The following is a 22084-nucleotide window of genomic DNA, read 5'->3' as shown; positions in this document are numbered from 1 at the left end:
AGAGCTATCTGATAAATAATACTTTGTCAAATTTCAATTCAAATTTATGTCTTCCTTCTAAGTTCACAAATTGTGTTGCATGTACTCACTTGGGTTAATTCTTGTTGGAATCATATTAACAGTGTTTCATTTCTCCGAAACAATTTTAGGGTGAGCGTCTCTACAATATAACCCAGAAAATAGCAACTGATGCACGTTTTAAAATTTGACATGATTATTTTGAAGATTTAAAGTCATTCATGTCATTCCCTCTGATGGTAAAATGAGGCATAAAGGAGAACTTTCATATTATCTTTCGTGCAGGAAGAAAACAAGTGGTGTTAATTTGTGTAAATTTTAAACAGCCTTGTAGAGATGAAGAAGTTTTATACCATTATGACAATTCTGTTAAAGAGTTTTCCAAAGTTTAGAAACTCGTGCGAGCACTGTGGCATCCCTGACCAGCGATCTTTCTCCAGGCCACTTCGCACCGTCATTTAAAAATTTCAACTGTAATGTGGGACTAAAACTATAACATTTAACCTTAAGTCTCCTCTTACCAACACTCATGCAACATCTAAGCGTCAAAATGGGCTTTAGGATGCTAACCCTCAGCTGACCACGACTCCAATCACCATCCCAGCACAGCGTCCAACCTCGTACTGGACAGCAACTACTCGCTTCCTGTTCTGGCGTCACGCCATAGTTGTACGGGACTGGTGAATGTGCTTGTCAGTCACATAAAGAGGGTGGGGCTTCAAAGCCCCACTCTAAACAAGGCGCTGGATTTTACGTCATCGTCGAGCGACAAAAGCAGGAAAGGAGGGAGGGAGGGAAAGGCTTTGGGAGAACGTCTAGGTGGTGGCGGGGGCTTGCCTGCGAAGGTGTCATGGCTGCTGCCGCTGAGCTTAATAGCCCGAACATCGACAAGAGCCTGGAGCAGAGCTGCAGCCCCAACCCTTCCCAAGAGGTGCTCTGCGAAATCTTTCGATCCCTGCATACCCTGGCTGGACAAGTAAGTGGTGGCATATGGGAGCAGGGGCATGGGAACCCTCCGATCCCTGCCCCCCTTTTTACTCCAGCGGAGGTGCAGGGTGGGGGCAGCTGAGGCCTGTGGGGTGGAGGACCTGGCCCCGAGTGGCGGTGGCCTGGAGAGGAGACCCCGCCCAGCCCTCAGCCAGCGGAGTGAGGATGGCGGCGCCCGCTTAGTTCAGGACCGATTGCAGACTAAATGTCTTTGCAACTATTCTTCCCAAGAATGAGGATAGTATGAGTGAAAACCCTGCTGCGAGAGGAACTAACTTGAAGAAAAAGAATGCAGAAAAGCTTCTCTGGGAGTTTGGGAGGCTTCTGGCGTTCAGGATCCCTTTTTCTCCAGTTCATTCATTATTGAAATTGATAGGTTAGTACGGCCTGAGATTTCTGGAAAAGCGATCTCCGCCTTTTTTTTGGTTGTTTTGCTCTATTGAGTCACTTGGTTTTGTTTGTTTGTTTATTTATTTATTTCCTTCTGACCATTGTGTGGATCTTTTGCCCTTTCAGACGGAGAGGAAAATAAAGAATCTAAAATATTTTAGTATAAAGTTGGATGGATTATCCATGATTGATACTGTTTGTATCAGACTGTTGTTTAGCCACTCTTTTAACTATTAACTAGTTTAATGGATTGATAAATGCTTTTGCAGAAATGTCATAATAAAATTGGATTTAAATAAAAGTACTCCTTTCTACTTCAATCAAGTTACTGTTTCGTTGGATGATGTAAAATGCACAGTGGATTTTAAGTGGGAAACAACTTGAAAATAAGTTTGCTTATAAAAAGGAAATACTTCATTTTATATCTTTGTATATCTGTTACATCTTAGGAATATTTTTTAAGCTATGAAAGTTTGTTATGGAGCCGGTGCTAATGCATTGTACTAGGCAGGCTTATGTGTTGATATTGGTAACTGCCTTTATGAAAATAAAACAGTGGGTGATTGTGAAAATTATTTTTTGAAGTATTGGGTGAGTAGAGAATCAATATTTTGAAAGATTAATATTTTAAATATCCTACTATGTTCGTTGTGACTAACAAAGAGCATTATTTTATGCTCTTAGTTAAGCATTTAGTTTGGTATAGTGGAACAATCAATAGTAATAGAATTTGCTGAAAGGCTAAACGTTTTAATCCAGTTATTTGCCAAAGACTTACTAAAATTATTTTAAAGCTTTGGGGATTTATGTTTGATTCATTGCTATAAATTTTTCTGTCTAAAGATCCAAGACCTGTAAATGGCTTGAAGTTTGAGAACTTTGTTTAACATGCATATTGAAACTTTAAGGTTTATTTATATTCTAGTGTCAGGATGAAAAATGTTTATGTTCATCTGTAATTTACAAACGTTATTTTAGTGATATATTTTTAAACTTTAAGAAATAATGTAAATATTTAATATATTTTATATACTAAATTTGTAAACCTTGTTTAAAAATTGAAAAATCAGATCGCTCTAGGTACAAGTACAGATGTGATTAAAATTTGCTTATACTACCTATCAAAAATGTTTCCTATAAAAATTTCATGAGTTCATGTGACACAGAAGGAACCTTCTACACAAATGTCAAAAAATTACTTTTTCTCAACAATGAAATGCTAACCATTTGCTAATACTCTTTATAGTTTGAGATGTATTGTTTAAAAATATGAAACCAGACTACTAATAAAATTGCCCATGGTGAAAATTGCTATTTTCTTTTGCTACAAGTTTAGAGACTCTTTTTAAATGTATGTCATCCTATGGTATCATTGTATTATTAGCTCTCCTCAGACATAAAATTGAAGGTTGAAAAGTATTTTCATCCTAAATTTCAAATTTACTGATTTTAACTTTATTGATTTCCTCTGGATGGCCCGTTTTACCCAGATGAAGAATTTTGCTAACCTGGATTTTCATATTAATTTAATAAAGTTTTTACTGAAAATGCATATTTAAATAGTCCACATTAATGGGAGACTAATACAGTTTTGAGTGAGTGGTTTGCAGTTACAAGTTCTACAGGGTAAAAAGGCTAAGACTTCATATTACTAGTAGGGAGTTGGTTAAATAGTTGCTTTCTTGGGATAGTTTTAAAGTTAATTTGTGGCATTATTATGTGGTTTTAAAAGACCACATATCCTTAATTGCCCTTGAAGGCTTACATAATTGTGCTGAATTGAAATGAGAGTATGTTCTAAACATTAACTTTCTACAAGATAATTTTTTTTATAGAAATTGGATGCTTTGCTTTGGTTGAGGATTTTGCCTGTATTTTTGCTAAACTATTCCTAAATTTGTTAAAATTGACTATAATATCTCTGAGGACTGTAATGGTATAGTATAATGTATAGCTTATTATAGTATAGCATAGTACTGAGTATAATAATGGTTTACCTCCAAACATGTGCTTATCTAAATCTTTAGTCGTTAAATAATATAAATTATGATTAAAGTGGTACTTTTAATATGAACTCTAAATGAAATGAATATAAACTAATCTTCACCTGTATACTGTGAAGTATACACAAAACTTTATTTCTTTATACCTGTATAGTCTGAACTTTAAATGTTTCTGGTGTCATGTTTTAAGAGTGGTATATTTCTGTCATGTAGTATTTATTCAGTATAGTGCTTTTTGTGGAACTAACTTTGGATCTTTTTGGTTCTTTGTATAGTGATTCATCTTTTTGTTTTATCATAGTCACAACTCTTACGATCTACGTTTGGATTAATGTAATAGTCTTTAATTTGTAGAAAATGACTCATTTTTAATAAATGATTTCTGAAAAAAATAATATAACTTGATTCTACTATGCAGTACAGCCTTATAGCATGTCTTAAACATATGTCCCTAGAAGTTTAATGTGGTTCACTCTCATTTACTGAAAAGACTAGAAATGGAGGCTTTCTGTCTTAAATTTTCACTGATTTTTGATATTAATTTTATACTCAGGTTCTTAGTAATTTTCTGTAAATAAGTTTATTCTAGTAGGTCACATATAGCCTTATATGAATTTTTCATATAGTGGTCAATTTACTGGAAAATACATTTTAGCAAAAGATCTGGCCATTCTCTCTAGTCTCTGGTCATTTATTTCACTATTACGGAAAATATGTTTTTCAATTTCAAATTCTACAGCTAAAATAACGGTTTGATTTTTAAGTGAAGTGTTGCTATTAAAACAGTTTTCGCTTTAGACGATAATATGTGTGTGAATAATCTTGATTTTTGAATTATTTTTAAAAGTGGTTAAAATTGAAAACAAAAATATGATTCAGACTTCAGATTTATGTGTTTATGTACATATTTAACAAAAAGAATATGTATGCCATAACTTTCATAAATGTGCCTGTTGTCTTCTTTTAACTAGATATAGTAATGTTTTAACTAGTAGTAGTGCGATTCTGAAAAAGGCAAGTCTGTCTTGGCTGCCAATCAAAGGATTTTAGATATTGAGGTATTAAAGGGAAAAAACCTCATCTTTTCATCTTTTGTGGATGGTTTCACCTCTAAGATGGTCCCATTACACAGACCCAAGAATAGAATTAAACTGAGATGTCACATTTTTTTTTAAAGAAAATTGTACCTTTTTTGGCCTTTTAAAATGGTTAACTAGGTAGAGCATTTTAATATGCCATTAGAAGCTTGATAACTGAGCTGAATAGGCGTTACTCTATAGAAATATTATTTTTGTGACAATCCCGTATGTACAGCTTAATTGTGTAATTTTTGTGATGTTGCTGGTTTGCCCCTTTGAAGCTTAACCTCAGAGATGATGTGGTGAAAATTACAATCGATTGGAACAAGCTCCAGAGCCTCTCAGCATTCCAGCCTACTTTGCTCTTTAGTGCACTTGAGCAACATGTTTTATATTTACAGGTAAATTTCTTGTTAAAAATGTTGACTTGATACTGAGAATAGAAATTAATTGTAGTTAAATTATAAGCTGGAGTGTTTGTCTGTTCTATCTTAGCACTATACCAATAATGTTATTAATGAAGGTTACTTCATCCAGATTGGATCCAAGTCTTTTAATTTACATAGTTATCAGAACAGTTACAGAAATATAGCTGAAAAGGCCAATGCGGGTATGAAGATCGAATGAATGCAATTCTATTCAATTCTAGGCTTGCACTGAAAATTCAATACAGTTCCATCTATGGTGGGTTATAATTAAGCAATAAGACACGGCAGGTGTGTGTCATGCTATGATAATGATTCCATGCCTTGGGTGAGTTTGGAGGCTCATGGAGTGCTTTCAGTGGTTCGAGAAGTGGCATTATCCCAGCATGACACATCCTGGAGTGTCTATTGCAATTAAACAGTTTCAGCATAGTTTTTAAAAAGAAAGTAATTTCTGTGACATTAATGTCTCATCTTAGTAAGTAGCCAGTCACTATTTTATTCTTAAACAGTCTGAAATAATTCATCCTTTATATTAGAAGTCAACATTGAATTATTTATAATACTATTCCTATTTTTTAAAAATATGTCCTTTCAATAACCGAACAATATTATGACCTTGCTGGTCTTTAATTGAATGTCTCTGCAATTATAATTGATGTAAGTTTGCAGTTTATCTCTAATCAAAGTATAAAGTAAGAAGTGTCAGAAAGGTAATTGGAAGAACTGTTTGGATTGGTCAGTTTATGCTATTAAGACGTTATAAGGTTCAGAGAGTATTTAGCATACTAATGGAAGCAAAAGTATAGGTGTGAAAAAAATAATTCAAACATTGACAAGCAGTCTGTTTTGCTTAATGGAACAGATAATAATTTTTAGCCCTCTGTTCAATGACTGGGAAATTTTAAGTCTGTTTCATATTAAAAGTAATAGTTAACTCAATTTGAGCAGGCGCAGTGAGTTACAGAACTCAATTAAGGCCTGTTTAGGGGAGGGGTGTGATTTATATTATACAATTTATGTTATACAGTAGGGTTTTCCTCCTCTAGTATAGTGATAGGCATCTATCTCTCTTGGTTATGGATCTTGGTAGATTTCCTTTTCCTTGTTCATTTTCTTTTTAAAAATTAATTTCATGATCCAAGAAGATATCTTGCCACATCAGGAAAAGCCCAAGTGTTCCCTCAGAATAACACCTATATATTTCATGTCTATGCTCTCTCATTCACTTTGGCCAACTGCAGTTTCAAGTGGAGAATCTCCAGTGATATAGTGATAATGCAGGGCTTTGCTGAGTGAGAGCAGTGGCTCTCATGTTAAGGAGGAAAAATACTAAGCCTTAGTGTTCTGAGGAGGCATTTGAATGACATGTTAATTAAGTGGCATTGGTGCCAGAGGCTGAGGCTTTGATTTGGCACAAAATAAAAGATGAGTGACAGAATGGTTCCCTCAAAGAAAATTTTTAAATTTCCTCAGGTTTTGTTGTGTGTGTTTTTTTTTAACAGACTTATAGCAAATGATAATGATCACAATAGCAGAGAACTGCAAATACATTTGGTTAGAGCTGTGTATCTTGATATGCCAACTTTTTATATTTAGTAATTTTAAATATTGCATTTACTTAGCAGAAATTTGTATAACTAAGTTAAATGTGTGATTAATTTTGATCGGTTTGAACTCTAGCAGTTGGACTTGTGTTCTTTTCAGCCTTTTTTAGCAAAACTTCAACCTCTGATTAAAGAGGAGGATACAACTGTTGTTGAAGAGATAGGAAAAATAGAAGCAGCGAACAAGAGTGAAGTCAGTGCCAAATTTCCCATTGGTGACATACAAGAGGAAGAAAAGCACAAAGATGGTGATTTAGGAGATGTGAAAAAGACACAGATCCATTTTGATCCAGAAGTAGTTCAAATAAAGGCTGGGAAAGCAGAAGTAAGTTTTTTTCTGGGGGGAGAGGGGATTTTTTTTTTCCAAATCTTACTGTGTTTACATTGTTAAAACATGCATACTTATTGTTTGTAGATTGACAGGCGAATATCTGCATTTATTGAAAGAAAGCAAGCTGAAATCAATGAAAACAACGTCAGGGAATTTTGCAATGTTATTGATTGTAATCAAGGTAACTACCTAGAAGTTCATTTTTATAGGATTTTAAGCACTGTTTTAGAGTTGCTCTGATTTTTCATTTGTTTTTAAAGATGAATAACATTAAGAATACAATTTATTTCAGAGGTTTATTTAGAAACTAAGGCAACAGAATTTCCTTCTGTTTAATAATAGACTATATTACAAAAATGGTTTGCGTTTTTGTTACACAAAAAAATCAAAGAAGTTCTAGCATAAAAAGGCTAATGTTTACTACAGGAAAAAGGTTGTTTTAAAATTCCTTCAGGAAATGAAGTGTAGAGTATAGGCCTGCTTCATCTCTTCAGTAAGAAAGAACCAAGCTAATAAATTTCAAATTTTAAATTCCAGTAAATGTACTTATGAAATTATGATGTTAATACATAAAAGTGAAATTGGTAAAGTTAATACTCCTCAAGAGGGAGCAGTTTTCTCACTACTCCTGAGTTATTTGAAATGTTTTGTCACAATACAACCAATTTGTCATGAAGACTATTTGTCTTATGTTTTTTTTTCCTTTCTCTCATAGTGCATACATTTGCTGTTTTTCATCAGATTCTCCTTTCCCTCTCCACTTGATGCTATAGTACATGTACAGACTGTAGGTGTGCTGCAGAATACAAAATATTGCAAAGCACTCGCATAAATCATACTCAGGCCTCATAGTAATAATCAGAACAAGTAGTTCTTAGAATTATGGAGAAGAGTTCATAATTGGAATGAACATTTTTCTTGTTACCTCTAATATTTCTTGACTAATTATTATGAATGCAGAATTGTCAGAAGAACCTAGAATTGACTTTTACTTATCACATTGGTGTGATGATTCTCTTTATAACAAAGTTAATACACATTCTAAATTCAGCTTTTCTACTGTTAACATCATACGCGTATATTTCTAGATTGGTTTATTTTCCTGGTAGCTTTTCAGAACAGGTGCAACAGTGGCAAAATCTCAGGTACTATAATCCAACTGCAAGCAACCCATGAGAAAGGGTTTGTTGAGGGAGCAAGCACATGTGTCACTAATGTTATTCCTCTGTTCTCCCTGCTAACTCTATTATTATAAACCACCAGGGGATAGAAATTGACAGGAATTGAAATGCTCAGCAGGATCCCTTGGCCCATTCAATCCCTTGCTGGCTCAAAACAGTGCTAGCAAGAATTGCTGTGAAGAGTGACTAGCACTCATATATTCGCTATCTTCACACCATGCTGAATTTCTCACTGATGGGTCAGTTAATCTATATATTTGGAATATAGCTCTGGAATGGATGATAGCTTCTTTTTTTAACCCTTGGCCCCATGAAATGGTAGAAAAAGAATGGAGAAGTGATGGCTCTTTAAACATATTTTGAGGTGTATAAAAAAAAAAAACACTAAAAATGACCTGTTTTAGTATCGCTACATAAAAATAAGTGAATTTGGAATTTCATGTCCATGGTTTGATTCATCAGCAGAACTATTAAGGATACTAAACTGAAAAAATAACAAATATTTGTAATGTCTTAATGCTTTTGTTTTAATACTTTACACTTTGACCTAAACAATGGATTTTTTTTTTAAATCAAATTCTAGGGGGGAAAGAGTATTCTTTCAGTATCTTTTGCCAGAATCCACTTTTTTTAATAAAATAATCAAAGGAGGGTTTTCAGGAAATTGACTGTAGTTCATGGTTTTATTTAATGTTATTGTACATTATTTCATGTTTATATATTATGTTTATATATTCCGTGTTTATATATTATGTTTACATATTATGTTAACATCTTTCCAGTTTTCCCCCTTGGTTTGTAATTTGTTGATATTTGATTTAAAAGAAACTGTAACTTTCAGCTTAGAAAAAAACTAGAACCAATTTTTACAACACATCTTCCCTAAAATTGCATTTTTTGAAAGGGGCAGGATGGAAAAGGTAAATAATGTTTGTAATTAGAGACTTCTATTTTAGTGAACATTGGAAATCTAGGTAAAGTGGAGAGGTATATGTTGTATATTTGAGGTTTCAAGGTCTTCTTGTGTGTGGAGTTCTCATAAAAATGTGTTAAATATATAATTAAGCCTTCTTATTTGATGTTCCCTATCTAATCAGTAAGTAATGTCAGAAATGCTATATTTTTTTAAAAAGACATTTCAGTGAAAACGATTTCTTTTTATTTATGTGATGAAGTAAAGTGAATAATGTTTCTTTGGCTTAGAATTAAAATATTCTCTATAATAAGTAATTTTTTCCAAAGGCATGGATGAGTTCTAAAGATACTGGTTTTCATTTAAAATTATGTTACTTGTGTTGAGAACTTTTTGATATTTTAACCTGGAAATTAGATTAGATATAATAGATTTTAGAGGATAAAGAAGGTCACTAAATTTTACCCCTTATGTGATGGTAATTTAACTATTATTTAAAATGATAGTCTCTTATGAGTAATATGTTAAAATAAATTTTGGAAGTTTATCAAAATATTATACTCAAGAATATATTTAAATGTGTACTTGTCTAAATTCTCCTTAGAAAATAGTTGTGCAAGGACTGATGCCGTTTTTACCCCTTACCCGGGATTTAAAAGTCATGTAAAAGGTATGTATTCATTATATAATGTCTTCATCACTGATAGAAGCTTATTCTCGATACTTTTCCAAAGTGGAATAGAAATCACTTTCGTTTCTAAATTTTGTTTATTTAAAAACAAAAAAATCTTGCCTTTCTTCATACTTAGGTTTGTGGCTAAATGGTCTTTATGAAAAGAATAAAAAAGTGCTGTTAGGGAGAAAAATACAGGATTTTTGAAATGTAAATTTACCCAGGCTCAAAACTTTCTTAACTCAGTTTCTAGAGTTGTGAATACATATGGGCCACAGACTAGACCTGAAGGAATGCAAGGATCAGGTCATAAACCTAACAGCATGGTCCGAGATTGTGGTAATCAGGCTGTAGAAGAACGACTACAAAATATTGAGGCTCACTTGCGACTGAAGACAGGTAAGCAGAGGGCTGGGCAGTACCCTGTAATATACCTTTGCAAGTGGTTAAAGAAATTCCAGTTCATTTGGTCATCAGATTTTCATTGATTATTTTGTCACGTGCAAAACATTCTCATTGGTACAAAAGTGAGTAAAGCGAGGCCTCTACTGTCAGGAATTTATAATTTATGTGTTTATGCTCATCTTCCTACCCTTACACTTTTCACCAATTGAGAAAGTGTTAACAGAGTGGGAACAGGTTCTAAATAGATCCAGATACTCTGTTTATTATAGCCACAGCTGACACCTAACATAGTCTTTTTCCTGCTGTCAGTTTTATAACTTAGCCATGACTACCTCTCATTCTTATCACTGTGCCAGGTACAAAATGTTGATAAATGTGATCCTGGCCCTCAATGATCTCTCATGAGAATAAGCATATATATAAATAAATAAATGCCATAGAGGAAGTATGCTCACATTTTTTGAATAATTGGGCCAATTATTCAGGAAGTATTATGTATATTTCAACTCACTTAATATTCAATGTTACACTGTAAAGTATTGGTGGCATTGTCATTATCAGATAAAGAAAGTGAAGTTCAGAAAATTTAAGCAGCTTGCCCACAGTAGTAAGTGCTGTTCGTTATTAACAGACTGCAAATCCTGAGACTCTCTCCTCATTTAGTCAGCCAGGTCTGATTGACTGTCTTCTAAATATCTCTCATATCTACCCACTTCTCTCTGGTTAGCCACTACTCTAGTTAAAGTCACTGTGTTCTCTGCCTTGGACTGATGGAAGGACATTAACTGGTTACTTCACTACTAGACTTCCTCCTCTAGACAGACCATTCTCTACTCTGTGGCCAAGTTGCTTTCTTTTTTCTTTTTTTTAAGATTTTTTATTTATTTATACAAAAAAGCTGGGGTACAGGTCAGAAGTATGGGAGGGTGAGAGGATTCACCAGAGATAGAGCGGGGATCAGAACAGGTAGATGGACTGAAAACACTGCTAAGGGGAGGAGCGGGCATGACAGGAGAGGTCTGCCTCGCCACGTGGGTATCTCCCTGGCCAGCCAGGAATCGAACCTGCAGACAGCTTCACAGCGCTGTGCTCAACCCGCTGTGCCACTGGTGAGGCCCCCAAGTTGCTTTTTCTAAAGTTCAGCTCTAATCTTGCTACTCCCCAGTTAAAACTTCTTTAATGGTTTTCTGTTGCCTTAACATGCATACCAAACGTAGTACTTATTTATTCCATAAATAGGTATTAAGTTCCTACGTATACCAGGTACTATTCTAGGCATTGACAATATATGTGAACAAAAGTTCTAGTTCTAGTGCATAAATTGTGTACACTAGAAGAAAAGGGCTACTTGACCAAGAGAGGAAAGGAGATTGGAATGGGAGGGGGGTGTAATATTAAATAACACAATCTACATCTGTAGTTCCAGCCACATCTCTGGGCTTCCCAGCTCCCACTCATTTTGCTACCATAGGGCCTTTACCAGTGCTTTTTCTCTTACCTATACTTTCTCATCCTGATCCCAGACTGGTAAGGATTTCCGTTTTACAGCCCCATATTTAGTAATTTTTTTCTCCTTTATATGGTCTCATAGCATCCTACTGTCTTTTATATGGCGATTATCACAGTTCTGTTTGTTTAATATCTGTCTCTTTTGCTAGATAGTGAGGTCTGTGAGTACACTGTCAAGTTCATTACTTAGTACTTAATGCAGTGTCTGGCACAAAACAGGCACTTATTCAAGTGTTTATTGAATGAAGATTGCTCATTTCACCTTTTCAAATATGTGTGCAAAGTACAATGAGGATACAAAGTTAATGTACAACTCTCTCAAGGAAGGTCAAGGTATGGTATCCCCAATGAAGTAACATTTGTGCCCTTTGAAGGGTTAGTAGGAATTTTTCAGCAGTCAGGAACAAAGCATTCCAGAAAAAGAGAGAAAAGCATCTGCAAAACACCCATAGGCACAAACTATGGTTCAGGGAATTTCTGAGTCCAGTCTAACTAGAGTGCTTACTGGATGGAGGTAGAAGATAAAGAGACTGAAAAATCTTTGGAGATAATAAGAGATTAGCATTAAAAATTAAAGATTAATCACTTCCTCCAGAACTAAATGAACTTAAAATGCAACTGTGTTAAAAGATTGACTGGTTTATTACATCTTGTAGTACCAACTAGTTGATTCTGAAAAATACCTACTGAATGCTTACTGTGTGTCAAACTCTATTTTAGACACTAAGAATACTGTGATGTTGCAATCGTAGTACCAACTTCAAAGCTTTTATAATACATTTGGGAGAAGACAAATTAATTGTGAAGTGGGATATTAAAGGGGCAGTGAAGGAAAGGTGGTGGGGGCACAGTGAGCCTCCATGTGAAGAGATTCAGGCAATGCTTCATTGATCCAGTAAAGTTTGAGCTGGCTCTTCAGAGATACAGAGCTGAGACAGGATATTGTAGATAAAAGGGAGCACTGAGAGCAAAGTCAACTGAATAAATTTTTCATTTTGCCTTATACAAGGTAAAAACCAAGATCCTAAGATTAAAAAAACAATTTTCAAAAAAGAAATGTTTATAGAATTTTTATATTTAACAAGTTGATACTGTTGATATGAAAATTTGCCCATATTCTTTAATTACATAATGATTGTCTAATCATGTATTCATTTAGTCAGTAAATATTGAGCACCTGTGTAGTATATGAACTGATGCTTCCCACATTCATGCAGTGCACAAACTACAGAACCAATGACAGAACATAAATAGTTCTGCCCTCGTGGAGCTTACATTAGTGCAGAGAAGCAGGTAATAAGTAAACAATGTATAGAATATCATTGATGTTTTGGAGAGAATTAAGGGAAAGTGGTTAGGAAGTGCCAGGTTAGGGAAGGCAATAAAAAATGGTATTTTTTAAAGAGTAGCAGAGAAGGGCTTATTGTTAAGGTGACTTTTGATCCAGGACCTTAAGTTGTTGAGAATAAGCCTTGTGAATATAGGGGTAGATGGAACCACAAGTTCTAAAGCTCTGGGGCCTAGTTGAATAACAAAAAAAGGGATCAGGAGACTGTAAAGATATGAGTTTGGGCGAATGGCCAGATTGTGTAGGACTTTATATTAAATGTTTCATTTTTTAATTTGAGTGAGTAAAGGTTTTAGAAGATTTTAAACAGAAAAGCGACACCTAACTTTTACTTTAAAAGACTCATTAGCTACTCTGTTCAGAGTAGACTCTGTGGGAGACCAGTTTGGAGATTGTGATAATTCGGAGAGAGATATTATTGGTTGGGATCAGAATGGTCACTTTGGAGGTGCTGAGAATGAAAGGCTTTAGAATATATATATATATATTTTAAAGATTTATTTATTTATTCACACAAGCACTGGGCACAATCAGAAAGGATGAAACCAGCGCTGCAGAAGCTGCGGGCAGCCTTGCAGCCCAGCGCTCAACCGCTGCGCCACCGGGGGAGGCCCTAGAATATATTCTTAACTTGAATTTTAAGTAACCTTATTTATCATCCACGGGCCAAGAAATTTTGGTAGTTAAAGAGTTAAGCCCATCTTTAACATTCTTCTAGGTTAAAAAGAAAATATGGCATGTAGGGAGCAATATAAATTGACCTTGGAACCATTGAATTGAATTGTCAGATGTCGCTGTGTTTTTCTCCTCCCAAGTAACTATGAAAGTCTGTCAGAAATACGAGTTCTATATAGGAACTATTTAATATCTTGTAACATAAAACGAAACTAGCAATAGGAAGCATAAATGGGGCTTGGGGGGAGGTATGGTATAATATATCCCCCAGTGATATTATATGAAAATGTGAAAAAAGGGTTTCAGTCTATTCTCTTTTCTTAATTTTAAGTAGTCATATTTCTTTTTGTAAATGTCTTTGCATGGTATTTTAAGAAGAGAAATTGTAAGAGAATTACTCCATAGTTGCTAAGAAATTTTTTACTGTTGTTTAGGTGGTCCAGTGCCAAGAGACATTTATCAGAGAATTAAAAAACTTGAGGATAAAATCCTTGAATTGGAAGGCATCTCTCCTGAATATTTTCAATCTGTAGTGAGTATAAATGTCTTAAAAAAATAAAATTTTATTTTAGGATTCCTCATCATATAACAATTCACTCCTTAATCTGCAGTATATGTAACAATGTTTTAATTATTCAAAAATGGATTTTTTTGTAAAGAACTAGGAGTTACCTAGTTCTTTAAAATTTCTCATTGTGAATATTGAATTATAGACTCACTTTTTTAAAAAGATACTTTTATTATACATTTTATTGCCCACATTCTCAAATTTAAGACCACTTAAGCCTGGATAGTGGTCAGTTCTGTCACTTAGAATTTGTTACCATGTAAAACAAAGGCTTCCTCTGGGGCCTTGCTCTGTCAGTTATCCTCTTGTCTCCTCCATCCCTAACTCTTCACACATTCCTTCCTTCAGCTCATACATGTTTATTTTTCACTTTCGCCTATGCTTTTAAATAGACACCTCAATCTACCACCCTAGGTTTTTCTTTACCTTACCCATTAGCTTTTTTGAAAAGTCTAGTCAGTTCCTCACCTCTAGCATTCATTCATTCTTATCATTCCTGTCCAAGGACATTAAGAAACAAAGTGCCAATAAGTATCTTTGTCACTTCAGCATATTACAGACAAGCAACTCTGACTTCTTTGTGTCTTTTCCTCAGTCTTCCACGGTGACTGCACATAACACCTCCTTTTTCTGTTTTTTTTTTTTGTGTGTGTGTGTTGTTGCTTAGACAATGTAGAGGATTTTCAATGCTATACCAATAGTAAGAAGAACTAAAATAATGTAAAGTTGAATAAATTTTTTTAATTCACCAAATTTTAGTGAAAATTTTACTAAAAATGTTTTTGAAAAATTTTTTAAAAATAGCTCATATTTGTGTGATTTATTATAAATCACTGGTGAAAATATGTTTTAAATTATTTTAGGTATACCAGTAATCATTCTAGTGTTTTACCAGTGTATTCGAGTGAGGTACAGAAAAGTATTTCCAGATGAAGAAGGCAGTGAGATAACAAAAGATAGCAGCTAGTACTAAATATCAAAAATTTAGGGAATGATTTTTAGTGATTTACTTCTCTCAAATGTAAAATGAAGATTATTAGAGTAAAATTAGATGAGGTAATACCAGCCAATCACTAAGCACACTGCCTAGCAGATGGCAGGATCGCAGTACATATTAACATCTATTTAGTTTTGGAATCTATCTGTGAAGTAACTGTATAAACCAGGATAAGTCATACAATTTCTCAGGCCTCCAGTTGTCTAGATTCACAAAATTTGTTGGTTATGTTATGTAACCGCAAAGGTCTTTACACTATAGTAGTATTTTCCATTCAAGTTACCTTCATTAAGGAATCCCCAGTTCAATTTCATACCTTGCTAATTTAATTCTTATTAACAATAGAACTTGACCTCTAGGCAGGGAGACTTTGCTCTATCACATTTCTCTCTGATTCTGATTTGTAAAAGTTTAGTATGCACCTACTACCAAATTTGGTTAACAAAAAGCTAAGTCCTTCAACTCATAACCTTTTGTTTGTTTGTATATTAACTCTACACAGGCTAGAGTGTTTGGATAAAGAAGTAGATGTGACTATAGAGAACTTTCAATGCTATTCCCAGAAGTTTAAAGTTTGTTCTCTCTGCCAAGGTAGAGGGGAAACTATTAAAGCATTTGAGTTGGAAAATGACTTGTGAAAATGAAATTTAGAAGAGTTATCTGATACTGTTCTATGAGACCAAGAATAAGGAAACAGTGTTATACTAGCTTAGATTCAAAGTAAGAGGAGAGTTTTTGAAGAGGTGATAGTTAAAACAAAGAATAAGTAAGAATACTGAGACTGTCAAGGCCTGAGGTCTGAAACTTGATGACTACTTAATTTGAGAGGCAGGAGTCACTATAAATGTAAACAGAGGACTGGCATGGATGTGATAGGCATTCAGAAGAGAATGGATAATAGCAATCTCTGACAAAACTGGAGCTTTTTAAAATTTTTTTTTTTTATTTTTATATTCCCAATACAATTGCAAGCCCTTATTTTGACCCTAAGCCCTCCTTCCCCCCTCCCCCCAAGTGTGTCTCTGGTTCATAGTTGTTTGTTGATTTTGATTTTTTTCTTATAGTTATTCTTTTTCCTGGTCCCTTATTTAGGTTTTCTAAATTCCTGCTATGAGTGAGACCATCCGGTATTTTTCTTTTTCTTTCTGGCTTATTTCGCTGAGCAGGATCCCTTCCAGCTCCATCCATGTTGCTGCAAATTGCATGTGTTTATCTTTTTTGAATGCCGAGTAGTATTCCATGGTGTATATGTACCACATTTTCAGTCATCTATTTTTGGGCATTTGGGTTGTTTCCAAAGCTTCGCTATTGTAAATAGTGCTGCTATAAACATAGGGGTGCAGGTGTTCTTTGGAATTGATGTTTCTGTGTCCTTTGGGTAAATACCTAGGAGTGGAATTGCTGGATCATATGGAAGCTCTATCTTTAGTAGGTTGAGGAATCTCCACACAGCTTTCCATAGTGGTTGGACCGCAAAACTGGTGCTTTTAAAAAGTACTTCCAAATCTATTTAGCAATATAAATTTGATTAAAAAGATCCCTCTAGAATGGCACTGAAAGTGACATATCTAAATCAATAGCCACAGGAACATACCAAACACTGAAAAGGTGTAAACATTTAGATTGACTCTGTCTTCAAGGCCTGTGAAAATAAAAATGTATGAATGAATGAATAGGATTTAGCTGATAATTAATTACTGGGCTCTTTTTTTATTTTTCTTTTTCTAAATTTGTCTTTCAGACTTTTTTTTTTAATTTAAATTTTATTTTTATATTCCCCATACAATTACAAACCCCTTATTTTGACCCCAAGCCCTCCTTTCCCCGCCTCCCCACCCCCCATTGAGTGTCTCTGGTTCAGGTTGTTTGTTGATTTTGATATTTTCTTTCTTATAGTTATTCTTTTTCATGGTCCCTTATTTAGGTTTTCTAGATTCCAACTATGAGTGAGACCATCCGGTATTTTTCTTTTTCTTTCTGGCTTATTTCGCTGAGCAGGATCCCTTCCAGCTCCATCCATGTTGCTGCAAATTGCATGTGTTTATCTTTTTTGAATGCCGAGTAGTATTCCATGGTGTATATGTACCACATTTTCAGTCATCTATTTTTGGGCATTTGGGTTGTTTCCAAAGCTTCGCTATTGTAAACAGTGCTGCTATAAACATAGGGGTGCAGGTGTTCTTTGGAATTGATGTTTCTGTCTCCTTTGGGTAAATACCTAGGAGTGGAATTGCTGGATCATATGGAAGGTCTATGTTTAGTAGGTCAAGAAATCTCCACACAGCTCTCCATAGTGGTTGGACCAGTTTGCACTCCCACCAGCAGTGCAGGAGAGTTCCTTTTTCTCCACACCCTCGCCAACATTTGTTGTTGCTAGTTTTTTTAATATGTGCCATTCTCACTGGTGTAAGATGGTATCTCATGGTAGTTTTGATTTGTATTTCCCTGATGACAAGTGATGTTGAACATTTTTTCATATGCCTGTTGGCCATTTGCGTTTCCTCTTCAGAGAAGTTTCTTTTTAGCTCTTCTGCCCATTTTTTGATTGGATTATTTTCTTTGTTGTTGTTGAGTCTCATCAGCTCTTTGTAGATTTTTGTGATCAGTCCTTTATCATTAGTGTTGTGTGCAAAAATGTTCTCCCAGTCGGTGGGGTTTCTCTTTGTTTTTGTTATTGTCTCTTTTGCTGTGCAGAAGCTCTTTAATTTGATGTAGTCCCAGCTGTTTATCTTTGCCTTCACTATCACTGTTTTGGGTGATGTGTTTGTAAAGATGTCTTTGATGTGCATATCATGGAGTGTTTTGTCTATATTTCCTTCTATGTATTTTATGGTTTCAGGTCTTATGTCTAGTTCTTTAATCTGTTTTGAGTTGGTTTTTGTGCATGGTGTTAGGTAGTAGTCAAGCTTCATTCTTCTGCATGCAGCGACCCAATTACTGGGCTCTTGGAGGTGTCTTAACTTTGGTCCAAAGCAGTGACTAGACAGTTTTAGCGCTAGTCAGTAATGATTCTTGGCTCCAAAGGAAGTGTCAGAAGAGTAAAGTTCTGAAGGCTAAGTCAGCATCATACACACAGGCCATGTATGTGTGAAAGTGCATGGTGGGCCTGAAGCATGAGGTAAACAACAGGATTTGGTTGGAAAACTAACTGCAATCACATTTTAGAGATCATGAAGCTTACATTAGCCATTCTGCAATTCCAGTGTTGACTAGTTTTTAAGAAAAGAGAAACCTGTAATTTGGGTTCCTATCTGGTAGCATTTAGAAATCTGAATAGGAAAAAGATTTCAGAAACATTGTCCACCTGTGCAAGGGAGAAATGAAGGTTCCAAATCAGGGCAGTAGGAACAGAAAACTTTAAAAAAAAAAAACAATTTTGTAACCCACCTTTTTTTCTTTTTCTTTTTATTGAGATAACTTTAGTTAACTATGCTGTATAGGTTCCAAGATTACATTTTCTCACCAGGCCCACTACCAGATATCCAGTCACTATCCACCATCAACTAGTTGACCCTTTCTGCCCAGTTCCCTTCCTTTTCCTTCCCCTTTGGTAACCATCACTCTGTTGTCAGCATCTAAAGGTTTATTTTTGTTTTTGTTTTCTTTATATTCCACATGAGTGAAGTCATACAGTATTTGTCTCTCTCCTTCTGATTTATTTCACTTAGCTTAATCCCTTCAAGGCCCAAATAGCAAGAGCTGTTGCAAATAGCAAAAGTTCATCTTTTTTATAACTGAGTAGTAGTTCGTTGTGTGTATATTCCACATCTTCCTGATCATCTGTCTTTGGGCCCTTGGGCTGTTTTCATGTCTTGGCTATTGTGAGCAGGCTGCAGTGAACATAGGGGTAGTTATGTCTTTTCAAGTTATTATTTTCATTGTCTTTGGATAAAAACCAGAAGTAGGAGTCTGAGCAGTGACCACATTAAAGTGCAAGCCTTTATCTGCCCATAATTATCCAACTCAGTTTCACAATATTTATAATATAGGTATTTTCCTCCCATATTTAATAATTCCAAACTTAATGATTTCCCTTATATTATAAATACTGATAAGAGGCACACCTCACTATTCTTTGAAATAACTTTTGACACAAAGGAAAATGTGAGTTTTTAATCCTCTTAATTTCAGTGGCCAGAAATGTTCATGAGAAAATGTTAATCACCTACACTCACAATTTCTTTGCCAAATTTAATAATCTGCCAATATATTACTAATGTATATTAATAATATACTAGTTTACTATTAAAAATCTTAGAATTCTATAAAACTGAGAAATCTAGAGAGAATCCACAAGTCAAAATGCTTTGTAGTTTGTCAGTCAGAATGTTGTCATCTTCAAGTGGTAGAAATTTGAACTCAAACTGGGGAAATTAATATGTAGGAAGTCTAACCATGGGACAGGTTTTAAAGGATAACTACTTCAATGGCTAAATCATGACTCAAAGATTTAGATACTTTCCCTGCACACCTCTGCTTAGTTTTGACTCATTCCCCAAGCAAATTGTGAGATGACCATGGCTCTTTCAGGTGTGTTTTCCAGATATAGCAAGTGTCCACATAAACTGTTTCCTTTTGGAACTCTCTCTTAGAAATGAGGAAGATTTTTTTCCTGAAACTCTTCTCCTAACAGCCAGCAGACCTCTTCATTGGCCAGAATTGGCCTCATGTCCAAAATCAGTCACATTTGAGTCACATAAAGGAACTATGGATAGCTGCTCTCCATGGGGGGATGTGGGTGTGTGTGTTCACCCCATGGCCTGGTGTTCCAAATTCTATTTTCCTGTCTTGTTGCTTCACCTGTTCAATATCCTGGGATGGAAAGGTTATAAACAAGGAGGCTAAGTAGAAAATCCCCAGAGCACTTCTCTACAATCGCTCAGCCTCATTAGAAGCTAGAAATTAATGGGAAAGTATGTATTGCCAGGAACAAGCATGTTGCTGTGACGTTACTGCTATATACTTTTAATATCATCTTTGGAGAATAACTTCTAAATCCAAAAGGATGGATGTGGTTGCAGGTGATGCTTGCTGAGTTTGTCATCTTGGTTTCTGCCAGGGGTCTCTATATTTTGTATAGTATTCTATAAAGAAAAATTGTTGTAGAGGTATTCTAAGCATTGATTATTTACCTTTTTTTACTGTTTATCTAGAACTTTTCTGGAAAAAGAAGAAAGGTTCAACTACCTCAAGTAAGTCACTGCATTTTCATTTTGCCTTCTGAAATAATTTAGTATTATACCTTTCTTACTAATAAAAATTTCTATGATGTTTGCTGTTAGGGACATACCCTGGAATTTAGGACTGAAAAAAAAAGGGGGGCAGCATAAATTATGTACTTGAATTAGAGAAGTAATTTTATTTCAAGGGCATGGAATGACTAGATGATCCAAATAAATATGTTTTTATTCAGCTATTAATAGTAGAAGAATTTGTTAGTTACAGAATACTGAAAAATAATAAATGCTTGAGTAATTTAAATCTCACCTCCTCCATCTTTCCCAGTTACCACTAATTAGCAGCATCTAAATCAGAGAGGGTGTTTGACCTCCTGTCCGTAGTACTATATTTATTAGTTAAATCTTAATTAGTAAATTTTTGCTAGCCTTCGTGGTGGTAATGAAAATCTTAGAGTAGTATAATGCTTATTTTCTTACTATAAAATTTTGAGTAAATTTTTGAGAGGCTTCATTTTTTTCCAGGGGAAATAGTTGATTATAATTGATCCATCAAAAGAAAATTTCTAGGTATTTTAGGTATAACTGTTAACCCTAATGCCTAATTTTTTCACTATTGATTATGAGAATAGTCAGCGTTTGTTTTTTTTTTTTTAAAGAAACTTGCTACAGTCTTTTCAGAGTATAAAAGATTCAGAAGTGCTTTGTCATTAGGAGAGAGAAAGTAACAAATATTAAATTCTTGCTATTTTATGCCTTTAAATTTCTGATATAATCAACTTACATAGTTCATTTTTAACATTATTCTCCTGAGGGGAAGAAAAGACATTTACTATGCTTTTGGATATTTTAAATATTTATAGTTCATTTAGCACTTTATCTGCAGTAAGATACTTCAGAGTCTTATTCAGCAATTTGTGTTCTTATTGTTTACAGCAGAACTATTCACTGGCTGAACTTGATGAGAAAATTAGTGCCCTCAAACAAGCCCTGCTCAGAAAATCAAGAGAAGCAGAATCCATGGCAACTCACCACCTTCCATGAAAATGTCCTCTCATCCTTGTCACTTTGCTTTGATATATGCGTGTGTCTAACTTCATCTACAACTAATTAAATGGATATGTGTTTATCAGTGTAGACTTCCCTCTGAAGTCAAGGTTTATTTTCACATGATCCTAGCTTACAGCAGTAATCCTCAAATATTCCCATGAGTTTTGAAATATTTAATGCATTAAAAATAGCATTGTCAGAATTTATTCCCTTCTGTTTTAAAGGAGGTCTTTTGAAAATTGAAAGACTTAACTTAAAAGTACATCTTTGTGTGTGTGTGTGTGTGTGTGTGTGTACCACAAAAGGTAGATTTATTTTGAGTAGTGATACTTAAAAGGACTTTATATTTGTAACATCAATTTTAACTAGTTTATTAGTTTATGATGTTTGAATCAGTACTTTGTACATAATAGGCATTCAACAAAAATTTACTGGCCGAAATGAATTTTAAATGATTGTATACATTTTTTTAACATCAGTTTATATGTCAATAAACAGTAGTTCCCACCTTTACCCACTGTGGGCTGTGTGATCTTGAATGAGTTATTCTCTTTGTGTCTTCATTTCTTTTTCTGTAAAATGGGAATAATAGAATCTACCAACTGTCATGAAAAATAGATACCATCATTCCTGTGTAGCTTTTGAAACTAACCCAAGGTAAGTTCTATGTAACTGTTAACTACTATTATTCTATAAAACTGAATCTGTCTTTGGAAAGTAGCTAGGCTGTTATAAATTACAGTACCTC

The 22084-nt window shown here is 34.6% G+C and overlaps 1 protein-coding gene across 3 annotated transcripts; it reads left to right on the top strand.

The window, feature by feature from the left end:
• The first annotated feature begins 782 nt into the window (after positions 1-782).
• On the top strand, positions 783-21849 carry MBIP (MAP3K12 binding inhibitory protein 1). 3 transcript variants are annotated; one of them, XM_037503220.1, is made up of 9 exons: positions 783-994; positions 4759-4878; positions 6610-6834; positions 6925-7021; positions 9539-9604; positions 9854-10006; positions 13979-14076; positions 20263-20301; positions 21223-21849. In XM_037503220.1, the coding sequence occupies exons 1-9, from the start codon at positions 869-871 to the stop codon at positions 21328-21330; spliced, it is 1032 nt and encodes a 343-aa protein (XP_037359117.1). In that variant the 5' UTR covers positions 783-868; the 3' UTR covers positions 21331-21849. The 3 variants fall into 3 exon arrangements, with proteins under 3 accessions (XP_037359117.1, XP_037359118.1, XP_054545867.1); XM_037503221.2 differs by having other exon boundaries at positions 818-994; positions 21226-21849; XM_054689892.1 differs by lacking the exon at positions 4759-4878 and having other exon boundaries at positions 818-994.
• The last annotated feature ends 235 nt before the right edge of the window (positions 21850-22084 follow it).

This window comes from Talpa occidentalis, unplaced genomic scaffold (genome assembly GCF_014898055.3).
Source record: "Talpa occidentalis isolate TD23 unplaced genomic scaffold, MPIMG_talOcc4v2.1 talOcc4.11, whole genome shotgun sequence".
NCBI lineage: Eukaryota > Metazoa > Chordata > Mammalia > Eulipotyphla > Talpidae > Talpa > Talpa occidentalis.
Note: the sequence above shows the minus strand (reverse complement) of the source record. Positions and strands in the feature narration are given on the sequence as shown.

What these genes read in the sequence shown, in the direction of transcription:
- MBIP (XM_037503220.1), top strand. Translation starts at nt 869, where the DNA reads ATGGCTGCTGCCGCTGAGCTTAATAGCCCGAACATCGACAAGAGCCTG. An exon ending in AACATGTTTTATATTTACAG is followed by an intron (nt 4,879 to 6,609) that starts GTAAATTTCTTG and finishes TGTTCTTTTCAG; the next exon opens with CCTTTTTTAGCAAAACTTCA. An exon ending in TAAAGGCTGGGAAAGCAGAA is followed by an intron (nt 6,835 to 6,924) that starts GTAAGTTTTTTT and finishes TATTGTTTGTAG; the next exon opens with ATTGACAGGCGAATATCTGC.